The sequence below is a fragment of the Haemaphysalis longicornis genome, unplaced genomic scaffold (assembly GCF_048455015.1).
Source record: "Haemaphysalis longicornis isolate Haplotype H1 unplaced genomic scaffold, Haemaphysalis longicornis Haplotype H1 scaffold_8, whole genome shotgun sequence".
NCBI classification, from domain to species: Eukaryota; Metazoa; Arthropoda; class Arachnida; order Ixodida; family Ixodidae; genus Haemaphysalis; species Haemaphysalis longicornis.
In genome coordinates, this window is record NW_027526445.1 from 186531668 (window position 1) to 186549386 (window position 17719).

At 47.7% G+C, this 17719-nt stretch overlaps 1 protein-coding gene across 1 annotated transcript; it reads left to right on the top strand.

The window, feature by feature from the left end:
- Window positions 1-13087: 13087 nt before the first annotated feature.
- On the top strand, window positions 13088-16667 carry Polr2d (RNA polymerase II subunit D). Its single transcript, XM_077681120.1, has 2 exons — window positions 13088-13411; window positions 16320-16667. The coding sequence occupies exons 1-2, from the start codon at window positions 13229-13231 to the stop codon at window positions 16569-16571; spliced, it is 435 nt and encodes a 144-aa protein (XP_077537246.1). The 5' UTR covers window positions 13088-13228; the 3' UTR covers window positions 16572-16667.
- Window positions 16668-17719: the final 1052 nt, after the last annotated feature.

Sequence of the window (17719 nt, forward strand, 5' to 3'; positions counted from 1 at the left end):
AGCGGACCTCCCGGCCATGTGCGCTTTAGCGTTGGGTGCAGCAAAATACTGCAAGTGGGTTCACCGAAGGAATTCAGTTGACGCGCTCAGGAGCCACTTTCTGCCGGCGTGAAATGTCCCTTAAAGCCATGAAATTTAAACTTATATTTATGCAGGTCTGGATTTTCTGGGTCAAATTACCCGCCGCGGCGGCCGCTCTTCCGATGCAGGCGAAAAGCAAAAACGTCCGTGCGTTGGAGATTTCGGCGCGCGTTTAAGATCCCCAGGTGGTCAAAATTGATCCGGAGCCCTCCACTACGGTGCGCCTCATCGCCTGTGTAGTTTCGGAGCGGTAAACCCCATTGTAGAAAACCAAGAAGAAGAAGAAGCGAAGAAGAAGAAGTGAAGAAGAAGAAGTCACCACAGGCACGTTCCTGTTCTAGTCATCATCATGCTTTGCTAGAATAAATATGTGTTCGTCACAACGTCCCCACGGCATCTGCGATTCCTTCGTCTCAATGGTGCCGTGACCAGGATTCGGGGAAGACTACGTCATCGACGCTGCCAGCCTCCTCAGCGTCAACGGGCTGGCCGGAATTTAACGTTGATCGGACAAGCGTCGCTGGAAGGATCAAGGCCGTGGAGAAGCATCACAGAATCACGAGAACAGGCGAGTCCTCAGCGCGGTATTCCGTAGAAACATGAACAGAGACATACTCGTGAAGAAGCGCAAAGCGCTGCGAGGGCAGGCTACCACCCTTGTTAATGAGGTTGATCAGAAGCTTGTGACACAGGTAGATCGGAGCGCGTTGGTAACGCTACGTAACCAAGTGACAAGAATCTCGGAGGCTCTAAAGCAAGTGGACAGCCAAATAGAGCAAGTTTTGACAGTAGAAAATGCCGAAGCTGAGTTTGAAAGAGCGCTGGAATATGAAATGAAGATAGTAGAGACTTTATCCAAGATTGACTTGAAACTCGAGGAATACGAGCTGAGTTCTCGCACAGCCCATCGTGCTCAAGAAAATAATGTCAATATTGACATGCAAGGTACTAACCGCACGGAACCAAGTGACATAGTGAAGCTGCCAAGGCTCGAAATGATCAAGTTCGACGGAGCGAGGAAGCTATGGCCCCGGTTTTGGAATCAATTCGAAACGACAATACACGGGAGAGAGAGCATGCCAAGGACGCAAAAATTCAATTACTTGCTGGCATCGCTAACAGGGGAAGCTGCGTCACTAGTTGAAGGATTGCAGTTCTCAGAAGAAAACTATGACCACGCCGTAGAACTGCTGCGGGAAGCCTTCGGCAAAGAGGAGAATCTGCGAGAGGTTTATATGAAGGAGCTTACAAGTCTCGAAGCTGTCAAGAGCAAGAAAGACTTAGCGGGAGCCAAGCTTCTTTACAACAAGGTACAGCTTAACAAACGAGGACTCGAATCATTGGGAGTAAAACTGGAAAGCTACGCGCCAATGCTACTGACATTGATCAAGAAAGCTTTGCCTTCCGATATGATGGTGGACTTTAAGATGAAGGAAGCCACAAAAGAAACAAACAACATTACGGGATAATCGCTATCTGCATCGGACGCCAGTGTTCAAACAATCCAGAGACTGTTAGATTTTCTGCGAATTCACATCAGCAGCAGAGAAGGAGAATTGGACGACCGAAGCAACAACCAAGCGGAAGACCATCGCGCACCCAGGACGAACATCAGATCTACGTGCAGGACGTCAAGTTTCCAGAGCATCGCAAGCAAAAAGTGCGTATTCTGTGGAAAACAAGGACATTATGCAGAAGACTGCCGACGGACCATTACGCTTAACGAAAAGAAGGCTGTGCTTCAACGGGAAAACCGATGCTTCCGATGCACCAGACCAAACCATACGGCGCGAATTTGCCGAGCCAACGTTCGCTGCAAGACCTGCAAAGGAAGACACGCCACTTCAATGTGCTGTCCCAAAAAACGCGATCACGATAGGAGCGATGCAGAAACGATGTATAAGGGCCAGGATGAGTCAAGCCAAGCTGCATCCAGCCGGTCGTGCAATATGCACACTCAACAGACGAACATCTCTTCGTGCATCTTGCTACAAACTGCTATCTCTTGGATGGAAGGGCAGAAATCTGGCAGCTACGCAAGAATAATGCTTGACACCGGGAGCCAACGATCGTTCATTCTTCAAAGCTTGTCACAAAAACTAGGATGCAAGGAGAAAAGAATTGAGAGGCTAACCGTTGGGTCGTTCGGTGGCGGCGAGAAAGAAATGGAAATGAGGGTTGTGGAGGTGAAAATTAAGAGGCATCCGTCCGAAGAAGAGATTATAATTGATGCACTGGAAATAGACATGATCTCTAAAGACACGTTGCCATCACCACCGAAGAGAGTGGTGCAGGAAGTGAAAGCTCTAGGACTGACATTGGCAGATGACCTGACGCAATACCACAAGTCAAGGGTCCCATTAACAACATCGTTGCTCGTCGGAGCGGATTATTATTGGGAGATCGTTACGGGACGAACAAAACGGCTCCAAGACAAAGTAATGGCCGCGGAAACGATTTTAGGGTGGACGTTACATGGGCCAACACAATTTCGAGCCCAACCAATGAATTCGTCAACAGTGATGGTACTGAAGGTAACCACTACAAATGAAGACATAAACAAAGAAGTAAAAAGGTTTTTAGAGCTAGAATCAATAGGCATCAGCGACAACATTGCTCACACCAAGACAACAGACAACGATGGAGTACATACGTACATCAAAGACACTATGGATTTCCAAAACGGACGTTACGAAGTCAGGCTTCCTTGGAAGGAACTCGTCACGTTGGACGAAAACAAGTTGGTCGCCGAAAAAAGACTTTTACAAGTAACCAAAAAACTACTTAAGGACCCCAAAAATCTTCTAGCATACGATAAGACAATACGAGAATATATTGAATCAGGTATAGCTGAGAAAGTGAGCACGGAAGAAGACAAAAAAAGGAAAAACTTCGTCTACTACATGCCACATCAGGCTGTGATTAAAGAGGACAGAGCGACAACCAAGATTCGAATCGTGTTTGATGCATCTGCGAGTCGCACGGCAGGTCGGTCGTTGAATGACAACTTAGAGACTGGACCAAACCTTAACCCTAACATCGCATCCCTATTGATGAATTTCAGGCAACACAAAATAGTGATGGCTGCAGACGTGGAGAAAGCTTTTCTTCAAGTAGCCATCCACGAAGACGATCGGGACGCACTTCGTTTCTTGTGGTGGAAGGAACTACCGAACAAAGACTCAGAGCTCCCGACAGTTGAGACCTGGAGGATGAAGAGAGTTACATTCGGCACGAAGCCCAGTAGTTTTCTGTTAGCTGCAACGATTCATCATCATCTAGACGCAGTAAGCGAAAAGTTCCCAAACACAGTGGGTGAACTAAAAAAAGGAATTTATGTCGATGATGTGTTGCTAGGGGCTGAAGATATGTCAACAGCAGGAACCATGTACAACGAGGCCCGAAGTATATTTGCTGCAGCCGGAATGAATTTAAGGAAGTGGACATCTAGCGATCCAACCCTACGAAGTGTCTTTGACAAGGAAGGGGAAGACCTAGACCGGCGACTGAGACAAGAAGGAAAAACTAAAGTGTTGGGGATGAAGTGGAATTTCATAGAGGACCGAATTACCTTTCCTAGTACGGCCTGGCGTTCGGAGATGGATGTCGCAGAGATAACAAAGCGTCAACTTTTACAAGCCACTGCCAAATTGTACGATCCCCTAGGACTATTGACACCCTTTTCCGTGCGAGCAAAGCTGCAATTACAGAATGTTTGGAAAGAGTCATTCACCTGGGATGATCCTTTACCCGATGGATATCGAACAGCTTGTATGGAGTGGATTTCAGAGCTGGAGGTGCTGGACGGGTTTTCGTTACCAAGATGCTCACACTCCTTTGGAAAAGAGGAAGAGTTATCAACTCTGCACGTATTTTCTGATGCAAGCCCAAGAGCATACGGAGCAGCGGCATATCTTGTGACCACATACACTGATGGAAGCAAGAACACCCAGCTTCTAATGAGTAAAGGAAGAGTTGCACCGCTTAAGGACGTAACACTCGCAAGAGTAGAGCTTCTGGCAGCCACGGTCGCAGCACGGTTAGCCAAATACATTGTGGACAACTTTGTCGGAAAAATCAAAGACGTCAAGTTCTGGACAGACTCACAAATAGTGCTTTGCTGGGTCAAATCAAGCAAAATCAAGGACATTTTCGTTCAAAATCGAGTAAATGAAATCAAGAGGAAATCAAGTGCAAACCAATGGGGCTACGTAAAAAGTGAGGAAAACCCTGCCGACCTGATGACGAGAGGGATAAAAATGAAACAACTGCTTGCGTCGGAAGCCTGGTGGAAAGGTCCAGTTTGGCTAATAGGATCTTGCGAGAGACCGGCATATGAACCACAGATAAACAATATGGAAGAAAAGGAGGTCGCAAACATGGAGCATTGTATGCTTACGTCGTGCGATACTCAAGAAAAAGTTATTGACGTGAGCAGGTTCGGATCTTATACTATAGGCCCTAAAGATCGCCGCATGGGTGCTACGTTATGCTGGGAAGTTACGAAAGAATAAAACATCAGGTCCTATAACAGCAGAAGAACTCAATAAAGCAGAATTATTTCTCATCAGGCAAGAGCAAAAAGAACTCATGCGTCCAGGCGAGACGGTCAGGAACGGCGCGACAGAAAGGAAAGGCGCATCCCAATTACATGGAATCGGAATTTTCACGGACACTCAAGGTGTAATCAGAGTGAAAGGACGGCTGGAGCGAAGCGACATGAGTTTCGACGAGAAACACCCAATTGTACTGCCGAAAAACAGTAAGCTTTCTGAGCTTTTGGTACGACATGTGCATCATCAGACAATGCACGGCGGCGTCTGTGTAACGTTGACCAGATTACGAACAAAGTTTTGGGTAGTTCAAGGCCGACAATTAGTCCGAATGATCATTAGGAGATGCATTACATGCAGGAGATTCAACGCTCGACCGATGACTCAGGAAATGGCGCCATTGCCAGCTGACAGAATCACCAAATCAAGTCCTTTTGAAGTCATAGGAGTCGATTTCACTGGACCACTGTACGCTAGAGAGGAAAAAGGACGCACTGAGCAAAAGATGTACATTGTCATTTTCACGTGTGCGGTGACGCGAGCGGTACATCTTGAGCTGATGAAGAGCACATCCTCTGAGTGCTTTATACACGCTTTTAGGAGATTCGTGGCCAGAAGGGGCATGTGCAAGACCATCTACAGCGATAATGCCAGATCATTCAAAAGGTCGGAAAAAGAAATCAATAAAATACTGAGGATGGAGGACGATAAAGTGCGTCTATTCACAACGAATCTTCAGGTCAAGTGGAAGTACATAGCCGAGTTAGCACCCTGGTGGGGCGGGTTTTATGAAAGACTGATAACCTAACCTAACCTAACCTAACCTAACCTAACCTAACCTAACCTAAAAGTCAGCCATCAGAAAGACCATTGGAAGACGGCTTGTGACAGAAGAACAACTCCGGACAATCGTTGTGGAAGCTGAAGGGATACAACAACAGACCGCTCACATATGTATACGACGACCCAAACGAACCACTGCCTATTACCCCGGCCGACGTCATAGGCGGTAGACAGAGACTTCATCAAGACCCCACAGCCGCCGAAACATGCCTAGGAGCTTTTTGGAAGAACTCCCGGGAAAGAACAGCAGCGTGGTGGGAAAGATGGCAGCAGGAATACCTAGCAGAATTAAGAAGCGCAAGCTTGAAGTCGTCAACCAACACAACGATTAAGGAAGGGGACATAGTTTTACTAGGGGACAAGAAACACCGAGCCCATTGGAAGCTGTGCAAAGTTGAGAAGATATTTCCAGGCAGAGACGGCCTAGTCAGGGCATGTTTGCTGAAGACAATTGACCAGCAGTTAATCAGGAGACCGGTACAGCTTTTGTACTCCATGGAGGGATGCTACAATTGAATCTCGCGGGCGGGAAGATGTAGAAAACCAAGAAGAAGAAGAAGCGAAGAAGAAGAAGTGAAGAAGAAGAAGTCACCACAGGCACGTTCCTGTTCTAGTCATCATCATGCTTTGCTAGAATAAATATGTGTTCGTCGCAACGTCCCCACGGCCTCTGCGATTCCTTCGTCTCACCCATAATAAATCAAATCATATCAATCAATGAATTGGCATCAACAGAAGCTTGCCTTACTTGTAACGTATTAGAGTGCATATAATAGTATTTATTTAAATGTCGCCGCTCCCCTGAGCGGAGCAAACTTTATCCCCCTTTGAACGACTCGGACTGTTTGATCACGTGGACTGCCTCACGTGGACTCTTCGCTCGAGAATGGAGCTTCGATCGTTTCTTCAAACGAAAAACCAGGTTTGGCGCAGTGGGGACGCAGACGGCTGTATGTAGCAGATTTGCTTTTGAGGGCAGCAATTGCATCACTGTAATGGATGGCAGGCACAAACGGGCAGCCAGCGTTGCTGGAACTGAAAAGCCAAGGATGTCGCTCTGTTGGAGTACTCTATTTAATTTAGAAAATAATATGTCGAGAAAAACTTTTTGCGCTTTACCAGGCAATGTGCTACGCATTCCAGGAATGGTACGAATACACGAGAGTGGCTGTAAATATATTTCATGATGGACAGCATGGTGGCAAGACCAGATTGACACCGTTGCTCTCATAAAAATTATTTCTCTGATATTACCGTAATTTATTCCCACAAACTAATCAGCATTGTTATGTCTAAATTTGAACTAACAAACAAGGAAATACACATAGAGAATGCGTACATTCATTATAAATGTCATTACACATCCCTATTTCTGCTCGATGCAATACTGCGTTTATATTGTGGACGACTTTGCACTGAGTCAACAGGGGCGGTATTCTTGTGTTTGCCCGTTATGAAAACGTCCGTTTTGCGTACGTTTTATTCTGACGTACTCCCAGTTGTAGGCGGGCTTTGGGTTGACTTTTGCGCACCTGTTCTTGTAAACACATTTTAAGCGACTAAACCTATTTTAAACTATCTTTTATGTCTTTATTGCTTCTCCAGCGAACCAACAACAAGGCTACGAAAAATCATCTGCTCCGAGAAGCCGCGGCTCATAGCTCCGCCGCGCTTGCATGGTGTCACATCCGGGTGTTCTCTTGTAGCTAATGAGGACTTGCTCGAAACGGACGCTTTTAAAGCGGACACAAAACGGACAAAACACGAGAATACCGCGTCAGATGAATCGGCTCCTATCGTCTCCAGCGTTGCATCGCAATGCGGGCTTCGTTGTCTTCTGCAGTGGTGGGTGTGACATGTTTCGCCGCCAAGGTTTTGGAACTTTCATCAAGCACACCTCGAACAACTTCTTCGAAGCTGTCAGCTTGCTTCCCCCATTGTGAGAAAAAGCGCTGTTGCTGACCGGTACGCAAAATGGCCGCATCAGTAACTAGTCAAGAACAATCGGACAAATGTAAGAGAGAGAGTAAATGTTTATTGAAAAGGAGAAGAGGTAAGAATCCGTGCCAAAGTGCGCATGTGAATTAATTTTGATAAACTCGATTAGTTTGAAAAGAAAAGTGGACACATTGGAGTTGGTATGGGTATCAAAGCTGCGTCTATAGGGGAGGAGCTGAGTGCGTTTACCACCATGCTTCTTTAGTACACTGCTGCAGCGGCGGAACAAGTTAGTCTAATGCGTGCGGCGCTGACGTCGTATCACGCAACAAGTGAACGTGTCGGCTCGTGAGGAGGACAGGTGCAGCCCTGTCGTGCAGAACTCTGAGTCTGCCTGCCTGTCAAAGCAGTTCGAGCCCAAAAGACAAAGAAGCGAAACCGAAGCAAGCTAAACCATCAGTCATGGCTTGTGAAGTTACCCTCCCTAGCTTTCATTGTGGTGTCCCAAATTTAAATTATTACTTGGTCTGCTGCAATCTGGTCCCTTCACCACTCTGTGCATTTTGTAACGAATTAGAGACAACAGAACATTTTTTCCTCTCCCACCGACGGTACTCCTCTGTGCGAAAAGATGCTTGGAAAACACAGACTTAATCCCTCCCACTGTCTGTTCCTCTAATCTAATCGCTCGGGGCGAAGGTGGTGGGTTTGAGCCGCGCAGGTATTTGCTCCGCTGTACACTTACTTATTTCGGAATCTGGTCGTCTCCCGCGCTAGCCCCCAGAAGGCCATGCCGGGCTTCCGTCAAAAAAGATCCCAGCGTTTATGATCACTGCTATCAGTGCCTTCCCGCACACTGCCTCTCCTTCAGCAACTTCCAAACTCTAGCTGATTACCTCCGCCGCCTAATTTGCAAATTCAGCGTACAAACCCGAAACACTTCGCAAGTGGTATACCCCTCACCTGCCCCCTCGATGTCCTTACTGCCGTACCACCACTCCATCAGACCTCACACACCTAGTTTGGTGGTGCCCAGCTTTCGCCACGCACCGTACCTTCAAATCGCCCCAACCCCATCCCGATCCACAACAAACTGATGCACAGCTTATATATAAAATAGCAGTTTATTCAATTAAGAACGCTCTAGCCCGGTTGGTTTGAGTGGGTCCTCCCCCTAACGAACTGGCAAACCTGCACAAACTCTTGACTCTATTGCGATCCCTATAGCGACCACCACGAACTGGCCCATTAATTGCAGGTTCCAAGAACTGGGCCAGTTATTGAGTCTATACTGAGAACGATCAGCATTTGTTTATTTTCACTTACCCTCCCTCCCCATGCCTTTCGCCCATCGTGACCAGTGGTCAACCTTTTCTAATAAAGGTTCTCTCTCTCTTCTACATCGGCCCATGCCGATGCACTACACGCACTACACTAGCCCATATCCAGGCAAAATTTAAATAGACTTCGTTGCAGTGTAGTGTTTGACAGAGTAGTGTTAAAAACGAGCGCGCACTCACGGACTCAGTGAGACGTAGACTAGTCATACCACAGGGAAAACTAGGTTCGACTGATGTCCCCCAGGCAGCACTTTCTTTGCTCAGGGCTGCACAGCAAAGAGAGAGCCACAGAGGGTAAACGGGGAATTGATGCTGAACTGCACAATGCATACAGACCAACTTGACAAGCTTTCCCTCTTGCTACGGTTTCTTTTGCCTGCTATCAGCGGAGACTTCATTAACAAGACAAGCAGCTAGTAAATCTCAATATTGAATTTAAGTAGACAGGTGACTCTTTTACACCGCATTCCCCATTAGAGGCGACAGTTGTGGCCAACCTGAATTTCGTGCATGAAACACAGAGAATGGTCCGTCGAACACACACACACACACGCACTCACGCACGCACATACACGCGCGCACACACACACGAGCGCACACACATGACACCTGAAATAAAAACAAAATTAAAGAACTGGAAGCATGAGGGTACCGGCTAATTGGAATTACACGCCGCTCACAAGGTAATAAGCGGACAGCGGATTGAGACAGGGACCACTTCAGCACTCGCATGCCGTTCCTCCCTCAGTCCAGTGTGCATTTTTTGCGCTGTGAGCACAGATGAACTGTAATGCAGCAGCGCAGTACCTACCGCGCTGGCTCAGTAGCTAAGGCTGAGCACGAGGGGCGCGGGTTCGATTACCGGCCGCGGCGGCCGCTTTTCTGATGGAGGCGAAAAGAAAAAAACACCGGTGTGTACGAGACTTCGGCGCACGTTAAAGATCCCCTGGTGGTCAAAATTAATCCGGGGCCCTCCACTACGGCGCGCCTCATCGCCTGTGTTGCGTCGGCGCGTAAAACCGTACAATCATCATCATCTCTTCTTGTTTTATTTCTTTACATACTTTTCATGGGTTTCCTTCTGTTCTTTAATTTTTCTGTCTTGATTTTATATTGGTTTCAACATTTCCTGGTGCTACATCTCAACTTAGGGCAGTTTTTTTTTTGTTTATATTTACCCCCCAAACGCCTATTTTAGATGCATTCGTTAAATGTATTTGTTTAATTACTGAGTATATAGTTTCTCTCGGTGAGCGCCCCTGCCAATCCCCCTGAGTGGGTATGAGCCGTATCTTCTGGCACCACCACGTTCTGCAGTAAAGAAGCCTGTGACAAGTCATAATGCATTCGCCTTCAAAGCATGTAAGCTCAAGTGCCCCGAGAAATTTTTTCTGCAGGGCATAAGAAGTACATGTACTGGCAAATATACTTTTTTTCGTAGCTGTTCAAGAAATGTGAATGGAGAAACCACTAAGATAGCCACAGTGTACTTTCATTGACCTCCAGGCAAAAGCAAATGACAAAAGTTCATTAGCTACTATGGCCCGTTAGTAAAAAAAATTCACCATCTTCCCGTAGGGGAACCTTGAGTAGTATGCGAAGCAGCCATGGTGTCGACCAAGGAGGTTGTCGACTCAAGTTCTCATTAGTTTTCAGTTCAAACGCGGCGTTGCGTGAGGAGAATGAGGGGAATACCGCGGAGCTACAGTGGCGCCCCCAGCGGAGTATGCAGCGGCTACCGTCCCGTCTCTAACCCTAAGCTGCTTCGCATTATCGTGCGCGGAACCGCAGGTGTTGCCATTCGTTGCGCAATCCCGGAGAGGAGAGGAGAGTCGGAGAGGAGAGGAGGAATGCCTCGCATACTACTCAGGGTTCCCCTACGGGAAGATGACGACGGTGGTTGAACGCGAAGCTATCTCGTGATGGATTGTTTGGTTGGTCAATCCCTGGTGGCATCCTGCCACAATCATCATCAGCGGTGCCTGGCCAGGCATGCGCAGTGGGAGTGCGGACGGCGGACAACGACAACGACGAGGGAGGGATGGATTTTTTGGTTGGCCAATCCCTAGGGGCATCCTGCCACAATCATCATCAGCGGTGCCTGGCCAGGCATGCGCAGTGGGGATGCGGACGGCGGACAACGACGATGGAGGGAGGGACACAGCCCCGAGCATGAGATGCTTCGCATCTAAAAAAAAATGCTTCCACTGCGGGACGTAAAGGTGTTGCTGGAACCGTGCTGCTGCCAGAGAGCCAGATATGCTGCATAACGAACCGATAAGAGTGAAATCTTAATATAGAAACCATTTGCTTGCATCATGCAGTGCACTGGTTCTTGTAAATACCGCCATGCACAATACAAACAGCTGAATGTAACCGCGGGGCCCTACATGCCTCCATTCGTGTAAAATGCACAAGTCTCACTATTACCGTTTCGCATATCGCAGGGTTAAAAAAATCGGCCGTAACTGTTCGCGCATGGGCGGAGAAACTTAGTGAGCATTGCAGGCACTAATCATCCTAGGAGAAAAGCTCGAAATGTGCGCGGCCCACTGACGACCCCGACGTATGCTGCCGGTTAGAGGTGAGGTTAAAGTAAGACTATGCTACAAGTGCGACGTCAGGTACCCAGCCGGCAATGGCTATACATCTGACCCCACATATTCTTCAGGTACCGCCGTTGACATCTGCGCTGAGGCATGGGTTTAAAACACAATTCATTCGGGGTTTCCCAAGGAGGTTAAACAAAATTGCGTTTCCTTACACTCCCCCTCCCCCCCCCCCCGTTTTTTTTTTTTTTTTGCTCAGGCTAGCTTTTCCTGAAATAATCCCTCAATTTATAATTATTCTACAATTTATTTATTTATGTTTTATTTTTCGCCGGAGTGGAACGGTAAGTTTTAAATGGCTATCCAAAAAGGGCACATAAAGTACTGCTCTTCGCTTTGGGAACTCCCTCTTTCACGGCAACGACTCAATTTATTTCACTTGTACCCACATATTTCGAGAGGCTGGATACCTCTATGAGAGTTGGACGGTATACATTTTCGGTCACTACTGACACAGCAAGCATAAAACGCTCTTTATATTTCGGGAACTAACAAAGTCGTGCGTATAGAAATTCAGTTGCGCTGCTGAGCACGAGGTCACGGGTTCGATTCCCGGCCGCGGCGGTCGCTTTTCTGATGGAGGCGAAAAGCAAAAACGCCCGTGTGTACGAGATTTCGGCGCACGTTAAAGATCCCCAGGTGGTCAAAATTAATCCGGAGCCCTCCACTACGGCGCGCCTCATCGCCTGCGTTGCGTCGGCGCGTTAAACCCTACAATCAATCAATCAATAGAAATTCAGGCAGCATTACACGACGTCGACGGCCCACCTGCTTACATTTAATGAAGCAGCATCAGGTTAGGTTGGAGGAAGAGCTGTGCCGGAATAATCAATCTCGTTAACAGCCTTTTCGCGCATGAATATTCATATCGTACCCAGCTGAAATTTCTCCTTCTGCTCACTGGAGGGTTGAAGATTGGGATAGTTGGTCTAGCATGGCTCAAGCTACAGCTTTTCTTTTTTTCTTTCCGCTCTGTTGAGTTACTGGAGGGCTCCGCGATGCAGTCGGCGCTTCTGCGACCCTTCAAACGAGCTTGTGCACGAATGAACGCACAATGCCATCATACGCGCGCAAAAAATTGCGAAAAGTAAACTCCCTACTTATCCAGAGTTCAGTAGCGTTACCCCAGCGGTTCAGGTTGGATTGCATGCCTTTAAATTCACGGTGGAATTCATCGTCGATGAAGCGGAACACTGGCACAGCCTCGATACAGTTGGTAACAAAACTCATTTGCACTTGCGGTCAACAATAAGCGGCGTTTCTCTAACCAGAAGCAGCGTTCATCGCCCGGAATAAAAGCCTTTGCGGAACGCGTTTTTCCGTGCGGCGCGTTTTTCCGTGCGGCCCGCACGGAAAAACGCGTTCCGCAAAGGCTTTGACTTCAGAAAACGGACTTGACGAACTGCCTGCACGGTGCGGGCAGTTCGTCAAGTCCGTTTTCTGAAGTCCCTTGAAGGGACTTTTAGTTTTCCCGCCAGTTGGGGGAAAACATGGTTTCCTACCTCCATGTAAGGGCGTTATTTGTGAGAAAACACGGAAAAAAGGTTTCGTTTCCACAACCCAAGAGTTGCTGAAGTGTCCTCAGAGTTTTTGTTTTTTGGTGTTTATAAGTTAAAAAATATAATGATTTTCTGTTATTTTATTTTTACTGTAAGAAATATATCTTTTAAACCTTGGCTAGGTCAGGCGACATTATCCAAATCCACATCTATGTCGATCCACATCTATTGGACAGCGCGAGCGCTGGCCGTCGCATTTGGTGTACGCGGTTAATTTTATCCCGCGGATTAGGACGTTTCAGACACTCGAACGGCGCATATAAGCAGGCGTGTGTAGGAGAACGCCTGCCGAAGTTGTAGGTAGGATGACCAACGTTCCGGCGGCCGCGGCGGCCGTGATCGACACGGCGGAGGAGGACGCGTCAGAGCTTCAGTTCCCGAAGGAGTTCGAGAACGCCGAGACCCTGCTGGTCAGCGAGGTGCACATGCTGCTCGAGCACCGCAAGCAGCAGAACGAGAGCGCCGAAGAGGAGCAGGAGCTTTCCGAGGTGGGCACCGCGCTCTTTTGTCTATTCGACGCCCCTCAATTGCGCTGTCGGACGCCGAGGGGTGATCCAAAGTTCAACACCTTTTACGAAAGCAGTGCCACCTTTAGTTCCAGTTATTGGCCATGCTATGTCCAGCGATAAGCAATTTGCAGTGCCCCTTTCGTGGACCGGACTACAGGGTAATTCCAGCATTATTCTGTGGACCAGACCGCGGTGTAATGTTCCGGTTTATTCTGTGGAGGGTACCACGGTATAGTCGATCATTATTCGTCTAAAGAATGCGTAGAAGCGGATTAAGAAAGCAGTTGCAGTATCATTGTTTATTCGCATAGTGGCGGTGCTAGTAATCGTCGTCATATGCATCGAAGCACTGGCGTATTTTGTTTAGGTTGGTTTGTTTTTGCTTTGCTATTGTTATTAACATTAGTTGGTAATTTTTGTTTATTGTTATTTTCTCACTTCTTTAATGTGCCCCCCCCCGCGCCCCGAAGCAAAATCCCCCGTACACCACTGCATCGGAGAGGTCGTCGTTGTCTTCGTGGAAAGTGGTGAATGCAAAGTCATCCTTAGCATTGTAGACGTCCACCAGCTCAACTGGCAAAGCTTGGACTGGGTCGCACAAAGCTTGAACAATATGTTGAAGCTGGAGATTTCTTTCTACGTAAGCACTGAAGGACACACCTTCACGCGTTGCACTATGCTAGTAGTGGTCATCGTTATATGCTCCGATATCGTCATGCTCCTCGTGCCCAGCATTACATGCGCAATAGTGCTTGACGGCAGCGCTGGAGTTTATTTTTTGCTAAAGCCACTGCGCGAGCTGGGGACTTGGCAGTCGCAACGAGGCACGCGCCCACCGCTGTGCCGAACTTTCTTGGTATTTTTTCCTGCAACACTGAACTTACGGCTTGTACAGCAGCTCCACGGTTAAAAACTTCAGGAATCCTAAAACCCGAACCCAGGGTGCCAGTGTGGAAACCCAAGACTCTACCACTGCAACACGGAGTGTGATGAGCATGGCCCTTTTAGCAGTAGGCCAAAACAGAACATAAATCCCGTGGTCGCATCCACAGTATAAAGCGGAACGTTACCTTGTGGTTCGGTCCACAGAATAGGCAGTGCGAAACATTTGAATAAAATAACAGTGCTCGCTCCCATCAGTGCTAGCACATGCAAAACTAGCTGCAGCGCTTAGCTACACTCATTCCTGAATGTGTCGAGACAACCAGGACAGGTGGTGTAAATGAGAGCGTCCAATTAAAAAGCCCAATGTCAGATGCCCATATTAAAAGAGCTTGCAGGAAAGTAAGTTGCTGCGTTTAACGACCTCCTTATGTTCTGTGTTCGAGCGTTTCCAAGTCGAAAGGATGATTGCCAGCAAGCCCGGATGAAGGCCTTGTATAACGCGTGGGTGCTAAGTTGGAAACCGCAAAAAAAAAAGCCTGTCTGTGTGGCTGTACCTGTAAACCTTTACCATTGGGGCCACATAATTACCATAATTGACCTGAACAAGAAAACTCATTAGGGTGGCTCAGTTGCCAAGCCCAAGTTGTGCTGGTGAACACGATGCCACGATTTCGATCCCCAGCTGAGTAACTGGAGTGTTTTCTTGTGGAGACGAGAGAATCACCTTTGTGTACTGGTTTGATTATATTTTAATGTTAAACTGCACGTAAAGGACGGGAGTATGATGAGAGATAGGACAAGTAAATTTCATTGAAAATACAAACACAAATATGTAATGCATCTTGCACATGCACACAAAGCTTCGACCTGCTTAAGAATTAGCACTCATTCCCGTACAAAGTAATGGTAATAGTTGGCTCGTTAACACAATTTGCACAATTCTTGCGTGTAAAAAAATTATCATCCCGTTCTAAAAAGTTGAGAGAAACGCAGACGCTTTCTAACACCAAAACGGGGGTCAAAAGTGCATCAAAATCTTCACTAGAAGTGAATCGGTTGTCAAATCTTCGAAGACCCAAATCTGCAACAAAGAACAAACCCATGCGATAATTTTTCGCACGATGTCATATGTAAATCCATCTGCGAATGATTCCAACCTATACCGATACTTGGTTAATGATATAACGTCACGATCTATGCGTGTATTGTCATATCTAGAACTGCTCCTTTTTCACGACTTTTAAGTAACCGTTTTGAACACGGTGAAAGCCCGGTTTCGCATACACGCGTCGTGTGTCTAGCGATCTTATCAAAGCTTTTCGGTCGATCAAAAGGTCTGTGGGGAAATGCATTGGTTTCGTAGTTTGAGCTACACTGGCCGAGGTTGAGCAGTTTCGCGTGGCTCCTGGGGAGCCGTGCTGCGCATGCGCGAGGTCCAGTGACGTCACACGGCGCACAGAACGTTGCTCGCTGCCCGGCGTCTCTCACACACCCCAGGCGCCCAGCGTCTTCGCCGACCTCAGTCCTGCATGTGGCGGCCCAGTCCACTTGATGATCATGCGAGGGGTTGCCGGGTGTGGAACCGATGGCTCATGCGTCGCAGCAACACCGGCATGCGCCTGTGGAACCAGCTCAGCTCTGGGGCGATTGGTGACGCTGTGTCGGAGCCACTTGATAAATATACATGTCACGTGATGCGTATACCATGTGTGTGCCATTGAAGCAGCAGTAAGCATGACAATCAAGCTAATCCTAGACAACCAGGAAAGCTAAGAATAACCAGCTGAACCTTAGCTCACGCTACGTATATCCTGGCATAGCCGAGCTAAGCCACTGCAAATATTTTTAACAGGATGCCATAGGTCCTACTAAGAAAGCTTTCGGTTGAAAAGGCAGAATGCAGCACCAAGTAGCCCAACGACATGCTGTACTGGTTTCAGGTTGCACGTCACCCCCGTAGGGACTGTGGGCTTCTCTCTGAAGTGAGCTCCCTCCTGTGCAGGTGTTCATGAAGACCCTGGGCTACTGCCAGCGGTTCAGCCGCTTCAAGAACCGCGAGACCATCTCGGCCGTGCGGCAGCTGCTGGCCCAGAAGAAGCTGCACCGCTTCGAGCTGGCCCAGCTGGCCAACCTGTGCCCGGACAACCCCGACGAGGCCAGGGCTCTGGTGCCCAGCCTGGAAGGGCGCTTCGAGGACGACCAGCTCCGGCAGATCCTGGACGACATCCAGACGCAGCGCAGTTTCCAGTATTGATGACCACTGCATGCCGACCCTCCAATCGTTTGCTCTCTTTCTCTCTCTATCTCTCTGTACAAATGCTGTTCATTAAAAGGAGTCACTCGTAAAGTACGATTGGCACTGTTTCTTTCGAGACCGCTCTGATTGGCCGAGATTGGCCACAAAAAAAGCAGCAAGACTGACAAGTTTCACAGAGCTTACTTAAAAATTAAAGGAAGCTGTTTTAAGAGCAGTGTACCCCCTTAAATTCAACTCTCGAATGCAGGATTTCCCAGCTTTCACACGTGGGATGGCATGTCATAGCAGAATACCCACTCCCACCTTGTGTAACCCGCATGCATGTGCCAGCTGTCTCAGATTCTCGCCACGCGTCGGTGCCAGCGCTTTGTGGAGCGCAACGAATACACGATTGCCGTTTCCCTTAAACGATGGACCACACTCTGCCATGTCATCACGGCCGCATTTGCTTTTGCTTCCCAAGGTGCTTTTCTCCTTGGTAGCCATTTTGTTCACGTCTGTTACGTCTCAGCATTAGAGAAAAACCCGCAGCTTTTTTGGGGTAAAATTTGTCAAGGCAGCTACAAACACTCCATTCGCTGTCCCTCTCACAAAGAAGGCATTTTGCTAAAGATGGCCCTGTCACTCTTGTCCCGTGTCCTGCTCTGCTCTGTGTGCAAACTTGAATAAAAGCACCAAAGGATCAGCTTTCACTCCTAAATTTTGCAACGTTTCCTTTGGAGATGGTACAAGTTTACTCTGCAGTGCATTTGGAACATGGAAAGAAGCTTCTGAAGGGTCATTAAATAATAAGAGCACTTTATTCGGAATACAGAATGAAGTTTTGAAGGGGCATGGACAAAATAATAGAAGCGCTTTACTGGCTTTGCTCAGCCGCTGTTGAGAATTTATAAAAATTTCTGAAGTCTTCTCCCACGCTGTCCGATCATCTTAGAGTGGAGGGAAGAAATGGGCGCCACTTCGATCCTGATGCAGCGCTGAAAAGTAGCAGAAGCGCAGTGCTGTAAAATTATTCTTGCACACCAAAATTGTCTTAAGCAATGAAGCACCAACATCAGTTTTTTTTTAATCAGCCGCAACTGGTGTGAAACCTTGGATTTGCAATATGAGCGACTGTCATTGAATTCACAGCTTTTTTTGTGAAG

What these genes read in the sequence shown, in the direction of transcription:
- Polr2d (XM_077681120.1), top strand. Translation starts at nt 13,229, where the DNA reads ATGACCAACGTTCCGGCGGCCGCGGCGGCCGTGATCGACACGGCGGAG. An exon ending in AGGAGCAGGAGCTTTCCGAG is followed by an intron (nt 13,412 to 16,319) that starts GTGGGCACCGCG and finishes CCTCCTGTGCAG; the next exon opens with GTGTTCATGAAGACCCTGGG.